This window comes from Rattus norvegicus, chromosome 8 (genome assembly GCF_021556685.1).
Source record: "Rattus norvegicus strain SHRSP/BbbUtx chromosome 8, alternate assembly SHRSP_T2T, whole genome shotgun sequence".
Taxonomy (NCBI): domain Eukaryota; kingdom Metazoa; phylum Chordata; class Mammalia; order Rodentia; family Muridae; genus Rattus; species Rattus norvegicus.
Window position 1 is genome coordinate 57486717 of NC_141541.1, and position 17937 is coordinate 57504653.

Here is a 17937-nt window from a genome sequence, read left to right on the forward strand (position 1 = left end):
GAGCTTACAGCTAATAAAGTATAAAATCAAGACCCTAGCCCAGGTTTGTCTGGCTACCACTAAATCCTCCATCATAGTTTGGAATTCCAATTTCCCATCACAGCATCCATCTTCCTCGTTGCACACAGCTCCCTGGGATCTTTGGAATTCATTGGACAATCAGACTCTATCCACCCTCTGGAAAGAGGCAGGGGCTCTTCTCATCCTCTCACAGTGAGGCAAAACTCCAGATTCAAGATAGACTTTAGAGTTTCCCCATTGGAAATCCATCACATTGTCTGCCCATAGAAAGAAGCTGTCCCTCCCACATTCTGGAGCTAATAGAGTACCTCCTATGCTAGCCTCTGGTCCTTCTGAGCTCCATCCATGTTGTCTCCAACATTTAGATCATTCGAGAGACTCTTTTCTGATCAACCCAGTGCTTAGGTTGAAAATTGACTTGAAGGGGGTAAGAAAGGAGAGGTCAGTGGCTGTTTCTATCCAACATGGCTACCTTAGTTTAGCAATATTAAATACCTGATCCCTCAGCTACACTCACCACATTTCAAGGACTCAGTCCCACAAGCTGCTAGAGGTACCTTACCTACAAAGCAATGTGGACCCCCAAAATTCCTTCTCCCCTTTGCAGTCCTATTGGAAACACCCACCCTATTTTAGGAGTTTGGGGAACCTTCAATTAAGATGGAAACAAGGGTAAGGAACAGGTTTGTGGACGGGGTGGTGGGGGTAATGTTCACTTTGGGATGATTTGAATTTAAGGGTTCTCTAGGACCTCCAAGTACAGATGTCCAGAAAGAAATCAGGGTTCCAATTTCTAACACTCCAGCCCCTAGACACTTTAAGCACAGTGGAAACCACTAAGGATCTTCTTCAAGCCATTTCAAGGACCTCTTTTAAACAGAACCAAAAATATCCCTATATAACTGAGAAGGCATGTATGTCCAACTAAGGCTTAAGGTAAACACTATATGAACCTGTCTTGGGTCACTTGAGAATACAGCAGAGAGTTAAGTCCTCTTGCTGAAGCCTGAGTCCAAGCTATCACCGCTGTTAGTTCTTGGAGGAAGCAATTCAAAGAAGCAGGGATCTGAGGACCTCCACAAGAGGCCAGGGCCAGCAGAGCCAAAGTGATTTATAGGCACAGTCCTGACCATACCTCCTGTACCTTGAATAACAAATGCCAATACATATTCACCCCAACACTTTTATTCAAGGTTTTCCTCACACTCCTCCTAATGTGATAAGCCAGACACCATCTTGTGCTGTGGCTCCAACCTCATGATTCCCATTGGTTGCTGGTGCTTACTTGTGTGTGAATATGCAGTCCGTACCATCTCCTCTGGTTCTTCAAGATTCCTAGATTTGGAGCTATATTAGTGTTCTGGGGTTCAAGAGGGGACACAAACCTGGCTCTCCTCTCCTCCTGTTCATTGCTCTAGGAGACAGAAGTAGGGGTATTTTTTTAATCACAGCAGGTAGCTGGCATAGAGTGGGGAGATGAGGCTGGCACAGAATAGGGGGATCAAGCTGGCATAGAACAGGGAGCTTCTGAATGGGTCCCAGACCCCAGGAGTTTCTACTGCTTCCCTTGGGAAAGATTACATCCCCACTGTGCCATAGCAATGGTTCTGTTGAGAAAGGGCCCAGGGAAAGTCTTGGATATACCCCTACTGGTCGTCCTTAGTTCTGGCTGGCCTGAGTCATGGAGCTCATTGACATCAGGGTCTGCCCTGCAGATTCTGGTTTAATGGGTTGAGGATATACTTAAGGAATCCTTCATTACAAAATTCTAATGTGTAGTCTAGTCTGAGAGCGGAGACCCAACCCAGCCAAGTGCTGACCTGAGACTCATCTTTGGCTGTCCCAAACTACCTGAAGCCCAGCTGGAGCTGGTCCAGAGACCCTAGGACAGAGGAAATAAGGCTGCCAATGTGAACTCACGCCCAACTCAGGGTGGCACAAAAGGCACCTATCTTTTTAGCACCTTATTAGGGTGCTAATGGGGTGGGGAGATGGGGCAGCAGGGAGAACCTGCTCTTCTCATACCCCTCAGTAGCCACTGCCTCACTCACCACTGAACCAGGTTCCCCAATACACACGGTGGATATGAAAAGCCCTGGGGTTTCCCCATCTTGCCCACAACTGGTGGGTAATCCCATGGTGGCCCACATATGTTCCTAGAGAGCATATCTCTGAGCAGCTAATACGGAGGAAAAGAAGTTCCTCTGCTGAAGCTCTACCCTAAGGCCAGGCAAACCCCACTTACTACCAACTTCCCCTCAGCTGCCCTGCTTCCTCCCTCACATAAATTTACACATATTATATATACATACATGCATTGTATGTTCATATTTCCATCTCTTATTAGCTACCCTGCCCATTCCCATGCGTGAATTTCAAATGCACTTTGTATGCATGCATGCACCATGCACACACCTGCAGCTTCTCATAGCTACTCTACCTCCTTTCACATACACTAACACACAAGCATTATATAGGCATATGGACCATACCAGACAAATCACACATGCATGCACACAAGTCACCCAACTCCCCTCAGCCGCCCCCCGCCTCTGTTCCTGTAAGCTCCCAGACACACTATAAACATATATGATGCATCAGTCATGACACACACACACACACACACACACACACACACACACACACACACACACATGTGCCATATGCCATGCTAACCCCCCTGGCTCCCATGGGCACCCAGCTGATCCATATCTAGTTGGAAGAATTAGATCATCAGCTTTTTTGACTCTGGAGTTGGGAACCTCATGTAACTGCTCAGGTTATATCAGAGAAGTGTGGGGTTGGAGACAGGGGACTGGCATCCCATAGATGAGCACATAGCTGGGGTTTGGGAACATCCTTCCCACATTCCCAAGAGAATGTATAGGATACCAGAGGCTGAGACCAGTGCCAGCAGAAGCTATGGTTGTTATGGTGACAGGAGCCTGGCTGAGACTAAGAGTGAACAGATCTGTCCTCTGAGCTCCAAGAGCATGTTCCCTGTGTAAAGTGAGCATCTGACTCTCCTGCCTCAGCATAAGGTAAAACATCTAGAATACAATTCGGGGATGAGAGGGGTAGCCCTTTCTCCTCATTTTGAGGCTTTTTCTTTATTTTGGGAGTTCCTTGGGGCATGAGACTCCATGATTCAAAGGAAAGCAACAAATGGGGAAAGGAGTCTTGAGGCTGGGAACAAAGCTTATCTTGGACACATGAGCTCATTTAAAGAAAGGGGAGAACATGGTTTGTCTACAGATGACTGCAGGGGAGCTAAGATCAGTTTTTCAGGCAGTCAGTAGCTTCCTCAGTTCACTGGAACCCCTCAGCTTCCTTCTGTCATCTAGGACACTGGTTCCTCTCAAGGTCAAATGGACAGGCAGGAAGTGGTCTCTCACATGACAAGTTTCACTTTCACAAGCCCCTCCCCTTCCAAGCAAAGGAACACTGCTACACCTAATCATCCATCAGGGGCACAGGTTTAGAATCTCCCAGAATGGCTAGTGAAGGTTCCTTGTCCTGCAAGAGGGCAACAGCACTCTGCTTTAGGCTGCGGAGGGCTAGCTGCAAGGGAGTACAGCCAACTCCATCCTTGGCATCCAGTCGCGCACAAGCTTTGACTAGAACTTTGAGGATTTCTGTGTTGCCCTTGAGAGCAGCCAGGTGGGCAGGTGTCCAGCCCACTTTGTTGCAAGCGTGGACATCAGCACCATGCTCCAGAAGGTGGACGATACCCAGGAAGGTCCCTTTATGCACTGCCAGGTGGAGAGGAGTCCAACCTGACTGCTCAGCGGCATTGGGATTGGCCCCACACTGCAGCAATGCCAGCATCATTCCCTCCTCCCCACAGAAGGCAGCCAGGTGCAGGGGAGTCCATTGCATACTTCCAAGAGCATCTAGGTCTGCATGGCTCTTGGCCAACAGATGGATAATCTCCAGGTGGCCCTTGTAAGTTGCTAGGTGCAGGGGTGCCCATCCCTGTTGTGTGCGTAGCTCAAGGCTGGCCCCATGTCTCAGAAGCATTTTAAAGATAAGGTACTTGCCCTTGGCTGCAGCAATGTGCAAAGGACTGTAGCCATTGTGGTCAAGCACATCAGGGAGTGCCCCACGTTTTAGCAGGTGCTGAATGGCTCTCACTTTTCCCTTCTCCACTGCCAGGTGCAGGGGTGTCCTCAGGTTTCTCTGCTGAGCATCCAGCTCAGCTCCCTGTCCTGTCAGCAGCTTGACCAAGCCAATGTGGCCAAAGTAGGCGGCAACATGGAGGGGAGTCTTGCCCTCTGCCTCACGTGGGTTGAGATCAGCCTGACGGGAGACCAGAAGCCGTGCAATATTCTCAAAGTTGTTCTGTGCAGCCAGGTGGAGTGGGGTCCAACCCTCATGCTCCCGTGCATTCACCAGGGCGCCATGGTCCAGGAGCAGACGGGCAGTGTGGTCATCCCCACTCTGGGCTGCGAAATGCAGTGGGGCCCAGCCATCTTCATCTGCCAGGTTGGTATCAGCACCATGGGCCAGAAGCAGGGCACAGAGGTCAGGCTGCTGGTCCTGGGTGGCAATAAGGAGTGGTGTATAGCCAGAAGCTGTCTGGCAGTCTACATCGACCTCATGGGACAGCAGCAGCCTCACTTGTTCCAAGCTGCCCCTGGCCACTAGAAAGTGTAGGGGAGTCACCTTGTTCTCATAGATATCACTTGGGACCAAGCTCTTGCTGTCAGAGAGCTGTAGAATCCACTTCAAGGAGTCATCTGAGTCTGCTAAGAGAAAGGGATAGATTGAAAAAATTATTATATCCTAACCTGGTCAGGGGTCACCTTATGTATCCCCCTGCCTCCTGGAGACACTTTCCAAAAACAGCCTAGACTTGAGGGCAATGGCTTTCACGGAATCAAGGAGCATTGTTTCTTTTAGAGTTTTGAATCTGTGTTTTTTGTAGAGGAGGCAAGGTAAGCTGAGGCTGGGAGGCCTGGTTGAAAATCAGTACTCCATCTATAAACATCCCTTGGCCTCTGCTAATTCTCTGGCTCTTTGAGCCCCCACCTGCAGCTCTTTAAAAGGGAAATGAATGATGCTGGCTCATTCTATCAGTGGGAAGACAGGTTAGGTGGGTAAGAATGTTCAGAGAACCTGAGAGAAAGGCAGGTTGTGGAAATCAGAACTGCTCTAGAACTTGGGTTTGTGTGCTATAACATCGTCAGTCCTTGCCACCTCCGGCTCCATCTACGGGTGTTTCAGAACTGAATGGTAACCACTGCTGAGACCCAACCCATGCCAATTCTGATTTGTATGGGGTAGGCACTGGGAACATCCTTTTCTCAATTGTTTTTCAAATAAGTGTAATGCAAAGACAGTATTGAGAGCCAGTGTTCTATATCTCAGGGCGGAAACAGGAACTCTATTCTTTTAAGAGCACAACCATGAAGGGGAAACTGATCCAGAACTCCAAGAATCTGGGTATTTCTGAGCCCCCCTTATGTGTAATAGGCCTGAGAAAGAGAGGGACAAGGATGATGAGTGAGGAGAATGGGTTCCATTCTTTCCTCCGTGTGGAGTCTTTGGTCCCATCTCAGCACAACAGACTCACCACTGTCTGCAATCTCCTGGCTGACCTCCTTGCTGACCTGCAAAGTATTGTGCAGGGTGGGTCATCAGGGATCAGCTCTGGTCCTCCCTGACTTTCCTCCCTCCAGATTCACATCCTACCCTTCCTGGGAGATCTTCCTATACCATTGTCCCACCAGTACATGTATAGAAGAAATCACCAAGCAGCGGAGTTTTGAGGCCCGGCCTTCATTTAGAGACTTTAGGGTAGATCTCTGATAGTCCCTGTCACATCGGCATAGGACCAGGAAACTTGAAGGATGAAATTGACATCCACGGCGTGACAGGTTAGTCTAAGGTTCTTCCCAAGGATTCTGAGCCACAGCACCCATGGCCTTTAGAGAACAGTTGTGTAAATAAAGAAAGGTGTCCTCTGCTATGGATGCTGGAAGCCTCCAACTAGTCTCCCTGGAGCTAAGTATGGGCTAGCTTGGCTTAAAGTTCCCACATCCCCCTCAGCAGTTGAGTAACAAATGACAGCCTTTGCATATTCCCTCTCAAGCTATCCAGAGACCATGGATGTCACACAGTGGCTTCCAGTATTCCTATATTGCCCTGCTTAGCCTGTCATATCCACCTTGTGGGGCTGGCTCAGCGATGACTTGTAAGACACCTTCCGGGTCAGGGCTTCATACTCAGGATCTGCCACAGGGGTCTGGAACAGGGACAGTAGCATGTCTGTCTCAATGATCACATCTGCTCCATACAGAGTAGGGGTAGAGGAAAAAGGGAACAGGTAAGCTCAATGGTACTTACTACATCTCAAATTATTCTGATGCTTCCCACATTCCCTTAAACACATTCCTAGGTTTATGTATGTTTCCATCTGCCCACAATGACATAGGAAACTGAGCCCCACTCTTGATAAGGCTGGGGTACACTTGACAACTCGGTGACCCTCTGAAGGTAAGTCTTTATTATTTCACAGGAAGAGAAGGCAAGGATCAGATGACTCATAAGATGCCCACCCCTCTGCGTGTTATCCCTAGAGGATCAGATAGCCTCATTCCATTCAACCTATGACCTTTCAGATTCCACAGTATTGAGAGTCCCCAGAGATAGCTACAGAGCTCAGTGTCAGGACCAGGTCAGATGCTGTGGTTTCTATTTGCTGACTCTGCCTCCCTTAGGCACACAGAGAGCACTGTCTAACAAAATCCATCCTCAGCTGTGTAGCTCAGAGAACCTGCCTCCCAGGCCCACCCTGAAGATGCCTTATATACCATTTTGAGCTCTAATGCCAAGGGTGTCTCTGCATGTGTCTCAAGAGAGGGCTGTCTTCTGTTTCTCCCTCTCTAATTCCTAGGTATAGAATAATGGGCAGATACTTAGGAAGCATGGCCTCTTCTTGGGGTCTTGGTCCCAGCAGAGCTTCATCAGGTCCACCATCTGATGGGCCTCCTCTGGCCACTCAGCAGAGACATCGTGCAAGGAGGGCCTCATGCCTGCAGCCACCTGGATGATAATGGTCATCATATTGAGCCCTGTAAGAGAAGAGCCAGGAGGTATGGTTAGATGACTGGCAAGTGGGTAAAAGCTGGGAGGATCCTGATCAGTTAGGAATGCAGTGGGTGTCCTATGCATGCTCAATGAGTAGACAGTTGAATCTGGGACCTAGCTGAGGCTCCAATTGAGCAGCTTAGTCACTGGTCCAGCTCTAGCAAAGACTCAACATGATCCCTGCACCCTTTCTCTGTGCAAAGGCAGTAGAGTAGACAAAGAGACCCTGGGAAAGGCTTGCTTTTCCACACTGTAAAGTGTAGGGGCTCGAGTACTAAAGTCATGAAGAAAGGTCAAGGCTAACACTTGTTCACTATCTCAGAAGTTCCTGTGCTTGGGGACAGAGGGAACAGAGTAAGGTAGAGATTCACAAGGAGATCACACTATGGCTCCCACATTGTCCCGTGTTCTCCAACCTCAGCCTCCCACAGGCATAGACCACGATCATGTTACCTGCATAAGGTTTCTTCTGAGTGAGAATCTCCCAGACGACAATCCCAAAGCTGCAGTGGGGAATATATTAGCAGAGAGACTTAGTCTAGTACCCATGATCCCTAGCCAGGGGTATCCCACAGTCTACTTGGTGAAGTATCCATGATTGTTGGTCAGAGGGATCCAATAGTCTATTTGGTTTAGTATGCATATTTTTTTAGCCAGGGCCCACAGTTTCTACAATCCCAGGGAAAGCCTCCCCAGGTCCCCCTCATCTTTTCCTTTCCATCAGCACATGGAGGAACCAGTCCTAATCCTTGTCCTACCCTGCCTGTTAGCAGTAAGGACCTGGCCAGAGTGGCTACTGACACAGAGCCCAGCTGCCCACTCACCTGTACACATCATATTCAGGCCCCGGAGCCTTGTTATTTTCCAGGAACATTTCAGGAGGTATGTAGCTGAGTGTACCCCTCAGAGCTGATCTCTCAATGTACTGCTTCTGGGTTGATTGCTCCATCCACTTGACAGGCCAAAATCTGAAATCTAGGAGAAAGTCAGATAGATGCCAAGGACAGGGCTACAAGAGACACCTTCCAGAAGCCACCTGTGGCCCCCTTCTCACTCACTGCCATTGTCAGTATATCCTGTTTTAGTGCAGCACATGTGGTTTTCAAGTTCACTAGTTCCCAGCTCTACTACCTGCTACCTAGATGATCTTGAACCAACTATTCACCTTCATAGAACCCTAGTTTCTCATCTGTCGGCTGGGAATCTGTACATCTCCAAGGTCTTTGTTCTTTGCATCTCCAAGAATCCTGAAACACACCATCTGTTTATCCTCTGCTTCTAACCTGTCAGACTGTCACCCATTAGGGGACAATGAGACTGGGTATTGAGATGCCTCTCAAACCCCATACCCTCATGATGGCTTGGTATTCACATAGCATATATGTGCATTAAGAACAAGTTTTACTTATGATGAGACCTCTTACCTGCTGTTACTCTTCAACTTTGCCTAAGCTTAAAAAAAAGTTTTGTAAAATGCCTGTATGTCTCAACTAAGGTCAGAAAATAAAGTACCAAAGGTGTGACTAGAGGATATAAGAGACCCTGATGGGGGAGATAAAGAAAGATCTCCCCAAGGAGGTGGTGACTAATCTGAGCTGAGGCATGATTGGGACTTTGCTAGATGAAGAGAGGGTTGAGGAAAGAGAATGTGCAAAGATCTCAAAGGCATAAAAAATATTATTGAAGGTTTTAGCACTGAAGCAAAAGGCCATTCCGACTTACTAAAAATCACCTTTATACACTTTCCTTCCTCAGACAAAGAACATGAGGGGTAGAGATTATTCTATCGTTTTTAGAAGTGTGGCCCAGAGAACATTGTGGACATCACAGCCCCCATCTTCTGTACCAAAGTTATGTACTCATCCATCTCTGTTTCAGATTTAAGCCCTGTGTTTACTATTTACTCAAACAAAAAAAAAATGGCTCAAACTCTTGACTGGTTCAATTACTAGCATGTAGACAACTCTGCTATGTGGAAGAGGTCTAGCTGTACACTGTCAGGGTCCTCACCTTGACATGCATGTTATTGTCCAGCAGGATGTTGCCTGGCTTAAGGTCCAGGTGGAGCAGGGGTGGCTTAATGCTGTGGAGGAAGTTCATGGCCAAGCTTGTCTCGTGGATGATGCGGAACTTGAGCTGCCAGCAGAGGCTGTGGGTAGGTAGTATCTTCTCCAGGGAACCGTTAGCCATGAACTCCATCACGATGCCCAGGGGCTGCTTGCAGACCCCATAGATGGACACAATGTATTGAAACTTAATCTTCTCCATTTTGACTGCTTCTTCAAAGAGGCAACTCACTTCAGAGCTGTGGAGAGGCAGGAATGGGATGGAAAAGGAGAATAGGAATTACCAGGGCAAGTCGAAATGCACTAACTCAGCATGCTGCAAGCCAAGTAGACCCAGAGAAGCCTCAGGAGCTTCCAAGATAGTGGATAAAAAGTGAGAGATTGTAGGAGTACCAGCAGGCAGCCAGGCCTGGGGCTCAAGCTGCTATCAATGAAAGGGCGAGAGGTCTCCAGGCCTGAAAGTCTAGCCATTCTGTGGAGCCAGCTACAAAAAGCCTGGAACACAAACCTACTGTTTGTCCTGCCCACTTGCATACATGTTCATCTTCCCTAGCAGCCTTTGAGCCCTTGGAGGATCAGTAATATGCTTCATGCTTCTCTTTTACCGTTTTGATTATGAAAATACTACGTGCACCTTATAGAAAACCTAGGAGATGCAGAAGCTGTAAAAAAAAAGAAAAACCCTGCAGAGTTGGTCTCGGCTAACATTTTAGTGTGTTCTTTTATGTTTTCCAGATGTCTCCTCTTTCCTACATTCTATCCCTTGCCTGTGTCGTTATTCTCCTGAAGCATGGTCTTTAATGGATGCAGAGTAGTCTGTGTTCTGGATGAATTATAATTAGTACTCTTTGACCCTCCCCTCACCCACACACATTGCCATGCATTGCTCAATACATCTTTGTAGGAATGAACTGAAATCAGGACTTAAGGGGGAAGCCCTTAAGAAGCACTGCAGGCCCTCTGTGCCCACAGAACTGTAAATATGCAAATTGCAAGAGACTGTCTTGGGATTGAGGGGATGGGGATTTAAGGAGGAATGGTGTTTTTATAAAAGCGAAGTGTCTGCAAAGATGGGTTAATGCTGTGCTACAGTGGGATACTCCTGACATGAGCTCTGAGGGTCACCCTGGGAACCAGTCAGAGGGTCTGGCCTCCAGGAATGATCTAACACTCTCCAGACACCTGAGTGGCTGGCTGCTACAGGGTTAGTCTCCTCTATCCCTTCTCTGCTTTTCCAGACAGCTCAGGGGGTGTTTTACAGCCCTCCCTCTCTTTCTTGGGTGTGTAGAAAACAATATCTTCCCCAAGGTGGACAAACTATTGGGACTTAGGCAACACTGTACTGGACTCAATCTCCTGTGGAAGGCCAGCACTGTGGCATTAGCTACCTGTTGGTATCCTAGTGGGGCAGTGTCTAGCCTCCCAGACCCTTTAGCCTACAGTGGCCGGCATAGAAAGAGACAAGGTGACAAATTACAGGTCACTGAGCAAAATGTCACATTCCTTGGAAAGTTCATCCCTACCCTGAAAGGATGGGTTGAAGAGGGGTGTCCAAGCTTCATCATAGAACGACAAGGAGGCAAAGTAAGTGTGAGGGGCTGGGCAGACAAAGGAATTTTTGCCAGGCCTTTTCTACTCACCTTTGACCTCTTGGGATGCCAACAAGCAGGCATCCCTAGTTTGCCTACCGTATCTCAGGTTCAGAGAAAGAGCCTAGTCTGAGGAAATTTAGACCTCAGGGCTCATTTAAAAACACCCAGACAGTCAACCCCAACCTCAGCTTATCCCTTTCCTCTGAGCTCCCTAGACCAAAAACTTGTTCTACCTGAGTCTTTCCTCTGTGAAAGTGGGCCATCAGCTACCTGGTGGTTTCCTTCTGGAGGCATGGGGAGCACTTGATGGCATACTGCGTCCTCCAGCGCTTGTGCCTTGCCTGGAACACCTGGCTGAAGCCACCGCTGGCTACTAGGTGCCATTCTTCCTCAAAATCATCACGGGTGAAGACGGTGAGGCTGCCCAGCTGCTGCTCCAAGGGCCTGACTGCCATGGGGTCCGGAAGCCTCCTGGCCCTGTGTGGCACCATACACTCCCCTGTGCCTCTGCAATGCACCTTACTCTGGCAGCAACCTGGGTGGCTCCGGGAGCCTCTGCTTCCTGCTCTTCAGGTCTGAGAGGGTGGGAATGATGAGGTGAACCAGTCCTCCCTCCTTCTCCACATGCCAAGGTGGGGAAACCCAGCCAGTTGGAAGCCCGAGGCTGCAGAAGGGAGGAAAAGAGCTGGTCCCAGAAGAGGGGATGCCCCGCTCAGGTAGCGTTTCCTTCCTCAGCCCCAGCTCGCTCAAGCTGGCAGAGTTAGGGAGGGGCAGAGCTGTGCGAGCAGCTGAAGTCAGACCGCAGCAGGAGAGGCTGACCTGGCATTGTAGCCCAAATGTTAAGTGGGAGCAGGCTGGTTTGTATCTTCCTGCTACTCCGTCCACAGAGAACTTGAGCACTGGGGCAAATGACAGCATTTATAGCAACTATAGTGCATGTGCTCCTCGTTAAGTCTGGCCAGGACAAAGTCTTTGGGTGAACTCTAGGAGAAGTCAGCCTTCCTGAGTATATGGTCACAAAGGTTGAGCCCTCATGAAGCCCCTAGAGTCAGTCCAGTGACCCAGCAGTTCTGTCATACTTGTCACTTGCTGAAAGCCAATGGAGACTTTCTCCAAACCAGAAGGGCAAGTCATTTGCATACAGGGAAGTTCCCCCATCCGTCTCCATTCTCCACACAGCAAACACATTGCAGAGAGCCTGCTGGGCGTGTTTCAACAGGTTCCAGCATCAGCTTGTGTGCTGAGGGGATGACTGGTCACTGTAAAGGAATGAGTGCATTCAGGAAGCTGGAGCAGATGCTCCATATTGAGAAGAGAGGAGGAGAGGAGAAGAGAAGAGGGTAGAGGAGGGGAGGGAATCTGGAAGAAAGGAGATCACGCATAGCAGTAATGTTTGCCCTGTTTCTCCTTAACAGTTATTGGGCCGGTTTTTATTTTTATCAGATTTCTCTGGGTTTCCCCACCTTTATAGAATGATTTGATAATAAAAATATCCATTCATTCACACCTTATGCAAATATTAATATCAAATGGATCGTGGACTTAAATATGAAACAGAAACAGAAACCCTTTAGAAAAATATTCGTTTCCCCTTTACGTCTTTGAGACAGGGTTTTACTATGTGTTTTTACTGATCTCGAGCTCATGTGGAAACAAGATTGACTTTGAACTCATGACCCTCTTGCCTCTGTCTCCCAAGCATTGAGATCAGAGGTGTACTTCATTGTATCTGTTCCTATAAGGAAATGTTTATGACCTAGGGTAAGGCAAAAACAGCAAAACAAAACAAAAACCTGTGAGATGAGACTTAATTCCACACGCATGACTCATAAATTGAAAAATTAATAAACCGAACATTATGAAAAACATCCACTTTGGGAAGGACCACGGGAAGATGATAAACTGCACACAGGGAGAAGATACTTGTGAGCTGACTCTTGGATAACCATGTCTTGCTGGCTCCTAGAATATATAAGGATATCTATAAAGTTAATGGCAAACAAGCAAAATAATTTATCCAGTTAGAAAAATGGAGAAGAGACTCAAACTCATTTTACTGGGGAAGATACACAGATGGCACTATGGTCAATGTCATTAGCCAATAGACAAATGCCAACTGAAGCCACAATGAGATGTCAATGGACACATAATAGAATTGTCAACATAATTATCAAGGACAAATACCCGTGAGAAAATGGGCCATATAAACATTGCTAGTGAGGATGAAGATGACCCAGCCAGTCTGCAAGGCAGTGGGTCAGTCTCTGAGAATATATAACAACACATATATGCTAAGTGACCTAGCAATTGTCCTTTGGGGAAAGAAATCCCAGAGAAATGAAAACCATGCTCACACAAAAACCTGCACATGACTGTGAGTTGTAGATCCCTATGGAATATCAGAAATGTGTGGAATAGCTGAGCAGGTGAAAGGTTGAGCACATTGAGGCAGATACACAATATGGAACGATTCGCAGAGACTGATGCCAGGCACAACTGGGGAATTATAATGGGTTCCAAAACCAGTTTTAAAAGGCGTATATATCGTATGTCCCCATTCACGGTCTTGAAATGACACAGTTACAGAGATGAGAAACAGGGTGGGGCGTAGAAAAATGTGGACACAGCTGCAAAATCTCTACAAGGAAACTGTTCTCTGTCTGGTTCATGGTGGAGGTGGCCACATCTGCAAGCAATAAAATGTGACTCATTTTCAAAGATACCAGACCCACCTGAATGTGGGCGTACAATCCCCATGGGTTGGGGTCCTAGACTAAATTAAGGGGCAAAAAAAAAAAAAAAAAAAAAAAGCTAAGCCTTAGCATTTATCTCTCTCTGCTTCTGAGCTGGTATACAATGTGAACAGCTGCCCAACACTCCTGCCGTTAGGGCCTCCCGGCCATGATGAGCTAAGTCTACCCTTAAGTCTGGAGCCCAAATAACTACTTTTGCCAGGTGGCTTGTTACAGCACTCAAGGCACCTGATACATAGGCTGGTAGAGATGTGTGTAGCAAAACCACATGGATGAGATCTTAAAAAGAGACGGAGGAACACTTGGAACAAAGGCCCATCTTGTTATAAACCAGCAGGGAAGTTTCTTGGATTCTCTCTGGGTATGAGGAGCTTGTGCAGGATCTCAAGCAGGAGCAGCGAACTAGGAAATCTGGCAGAAAACTGCCGGAGCAGCAAGCAGTCGTGCTGCTTCAAGCTGCTCCTGGTCACAGACAGCGATCTATGAGCACAAAGGGAATGCTTGAGCCACGTTTGAATGAACGTAGCACAAAGCTAGAGGCGGAATGTATAATTAAAGGTCAGGCAGAGCATAGAAACCTGGGAAATCTCAACCCTACCACACAAAGAGGAGAAGAGTGCAAGTGCGAAGCCAAGACATTCCTTTCTAACTGTGAGATTGATGTGGAAGGAGGGAGCCAGGTGTGGTTCATCAGAAACACTGTGTGTGTGTGGGAGGGGTGTGTGGGTGTGGGTGTGAGTGGGGCTCAAAAAGTGGGGGTACAATGGGGGTGGCTCTGAGGTCCTTTCAGAGATCCCCGAGGTTGTCAGTAGCGTCTAAGTGCAGGATGGGACCACTGACCATTAAACCTGGCATAAGATCTTTTGGTTAATTCAAACAAGGCTTAAGCAGTCCCAGCCCCAAGTGTGTCGGGTGACTTAGATATTGAGGTACAAATTGTAGGCTTCAATGACATTGTGTGTGGTGGTGTTTCTGTAGGCAAATGACACGAGTTCCAGGAGGTCAAGGCCTTTTCCACCTAGATCTCAAAAGATACACTCACAGACACAAAGCCATCGAAGTGAACCCCTAGGAGGACCACACTGAGAAGAAATGTGGCATTTAAGCTGCCATAGGGTTCCTGGGCTAATCTGTGGTACAGCTGTGCTGGCTGGCCTACTGTTGAGACCTACGGAGCCACCAGACTGTAAAGCCTGCATGAAGAGCTGCAGTCATGAGATTCAAACCTGGGAGGACAAAGCCCAGCAAAAGCAAACCATAGGGTCTGGCTGTCTCACATTTCAGGGGGTCCAACCCACTAAGTGTATCTATCTAAAAGGGGGTTCGAAGTGGAAAATGGTCCTTCAGGTTTAAGATTTAATATCTGCTGCCTTGAGTTTGGGACTAGTTTGGGGGATCTGTTCCCTCTTTCTTCTAGCCTGTCTCCCCCTTCCATTAGGTAATTCCATTACTGTACATCTGTTTTGCCACTGAACTTTATTTTTTAATATGTGTATGCGTGCACAAGTGCTAACAGAAGCCATGAACTGGTGTCCCATCGATTTCCTGGAGGTAGGCTTATTGACAGTTGTGAGCTATTTGACATGGGTACTGGGAACCAAATTCTGGTTCTCTTCAAGGGCAACAAGTTTTCTTAACCACCGAGCAAGCTCTTCAGGTCCCTGTCCTTGAACTTTAGAAGAGAATTGCTTTTTTGATTGGTTATTCAGTCTCACAGCAGGCCTCCAGACTACCAAGCTGAGAGTCGGGAATCGCTGGGCTAGAATTGCTGTGTTTTGCATTGTGAAAAGGATGAGTGTTTTGGGGGATGGGATTCTATTGTTTATCCCCCTGAAACCCTTATTGAGTACTGGGCAGTGGGGGAAAGGTGAGCATTGAAAGGAGATCAAGCTGTTTAGAGGGATTAATGCTACTCAGGGAAACTGAGTAAATTCAGAGTGAGTGTTTACTCTACAGGGACTCAGTAGGTTACCCTAGGAGTGAGTTTTAAAAGCAGCAGTGCAGAAAGCTTTTTGTCCCTCATCACTGTGATCAAAACACTTGGCAGAAGCAACCTAGAACAGGAGAGGATTATTTTCGGGGAATTCCAACGCCTCATGAGAGAAAAGACATGGTAGAAGGGATTCGTGGCTCCATGATTATCGGAGCACTTGGCAGTGCTCAACACAAGATGTGCAGACCAGGAAGAACAGATGTGCAAACCAGAAGCAGACCCAACCTTCAGCGCCTGTCCCTCAGTGAACCACTTCTGCTAGCCTTGCTAAGCCATATATGCCAAAGGTCCAACCCTCTCAAAACAGCCCCACCAACTGGCCATCAAGTGTTCAAGGTCATGAGCCAGTGGGGGGACATTTACATTCCAACCCTGACAGCTGTCTTGTCTGTCTCCTCAACAAGTGCCTGCTTGTGTTTCCATTTCCCACCCATGTTATGACTCAGTACAAGGCCCTGACTGGATGCACCAGTACAATCTACTCTCCAGAACCATGAGCCAAATTATTCTTCATAAATGACTTAATCTGCGCTATTGGGTTATAGTGGCGGAAAATGTACTGAAATAGACAACACCCAAAACATGTGGTTAAACATGGAAGAGGCATAGGTTCCAATGATTTCCCCATGGATTCCATGTTCCCCATGTTCCCCATAGTTCCCCATGTTCCCCATGGTTCCCCCATGCTCCCCATGGTTCCCCCATGGCATTGCAACCAGAACAGGGGGAATTCCTTTGTAAACTGGAGAACCAAACAAATCACTGGGCTGGCTCCATAGTAATAGAAGTCAAAGGTCAAAAGGTCAAAGGTCCAGATTCAAAATGGCTGTATGTCTTGAGCTTGTTTGGAATGAACTGGGGCCCCTGATGTTTGTATTCATGTTGGTACCCAAACCTCTTCAGAAGCCACCTAGAGGGGGCCACCCTTTTCTAGTCACCCACATCCTGCAAGGAGCACTATCTTCTTTCAGTGACTTCAATGACAGCACAGCAGCAGCCCTGCTATTTGAAATGTCTGTTTTAGACCTATTCCTTCTGCAGTCCAGGACCTGAATTTTGTACGATTCCATTAGTTGTGAGAAAGAAGCAGAAGAGGAAACATTATATCTTTGCGGTTGTTTTAGTGATCCGGAGACTAGGTAGGCAGGACAATCAGGACTTCAGTACTAAACTCGCAGCATCTAAATGCAGAAGAGTGCCTAGGTAAACACTGAAGGGCCAGAGGGGATCAGATCTTATAGAGGTTATTCATGGCTGCTCAAAAGGGGTCCCTTACACCTGAATAGCTAGACTCCAGGCCTTAGGTCTCCAGTTGTTCATAGGTAGTACAAAAGGTACCCATACCCTGTTAGATAGATTTATGAGGAAGAATCTGGTAATAACCACATACATACCAGGAATTGGACCACTATCTAACTGTAACTTTGGGAGCCAACGGATATACCACCAGAACGGAGAAAGAAGCTCCTCTCAATCAATTTGATGAATTAACTGATGAGTCATCCAATCATTGCTGTAGGCAGGGTGAAGACAGAGTCATGGTCTTGCTCTTCAATTTACCTGTTCTTACAGCAAGGTTATTATGGTGGTTTAAATATGTTTGGCCCATAGGAAGTGGCACTACTAGGAGGTGTGGCCTTGTTGCAATAGGTGTGGCCTTGTTGGAGGAAATGAGTGACTGCGTAAGCAGGCTTTGAGGGCTACTAATGATCAGGTTCTGCCAAGTGCAGATGGCACCATACTCCGAGCTGCCTGCAGAAGAGAGTCTTCTCCTGGCTGCCTTCAATCAAGATGTAGAATTCTTGGCTCCTCCAGAACCGTGAGTGCCTGATTGCTGCCATGTTTCCTGCCATGGTGATAATGGACTAAACCTCTAAAACTGTAAGCCAGACCCAGTTATATGTTGCCCTTTCTAACAGTTACCATGGTCATGCTGTCTCTTCATAGCAATGGAAAGCCTAACTGAAACAGTTATACTTTTTCAGTCTATGTTAATTTCTCTTTGTCTAGACCCTAAGATTTCCCTTAAGGAAAAAATGTACACACCTTATTAAATTGAATTCAATGTAGAAAATGAGCAAACAGCAAACAAAAATACTTCAAAGAATATCACATTGCAGAAATTAAGAGGGTGGAAAATGTCAGCTGAAGAGGGTTCCGTGTAAAGTGGTGCGATGAGGGAGGTAGGGATGGGATGCGGCTTGGACCAGGTGTTTAACCTTTGTGTGCCTCAGTTCCCCCATTGGTAGGTAGAGACTGGCACTAGTTCCCACGTCATTAAACAGAATCTATACTTGCTTAGCATTTTACCAAAAGGTGCCTGTCATTTTTGTTGTGCTGGAGTTTTGTGGGTGTATGGCATTTATGGATGGAGAAGGTCTTTTGGAAGAGAGCAGAGGACAGCACGGGAGGACAGTATG

General features: G+C 47.3%; 1 protein-coding gene across 1 annotated transcript; it reads right to left on the reverse strand.

The window, feature by feature from the left end:
- Nucleotides 1–3101: 3101 nt before the first annotated feature.
- Ankk1 (ankyrin repeat and kinase domain containing 1) lies at nt 3102–11281 on the reverse strand. The gene is given in 10 exon segments (NM_001108999.2): nt 3102–4769; nt 5597–5658; nt 6185–6191; nt 6193–6309; nt 6942–7097; nt 7567–7616; nt 7938–8068; nt 8071–8088; nt 9124–9418; nt 11042–11281. Coding segments are annotated over 10 exon segments (2352 nt in total). The 5' UTR covers nt 11263–11281; the 3' UTR covers nt 3102–3474.
- Nucleotides 11282–17937: the final 6656 nt, after the last annotated feature.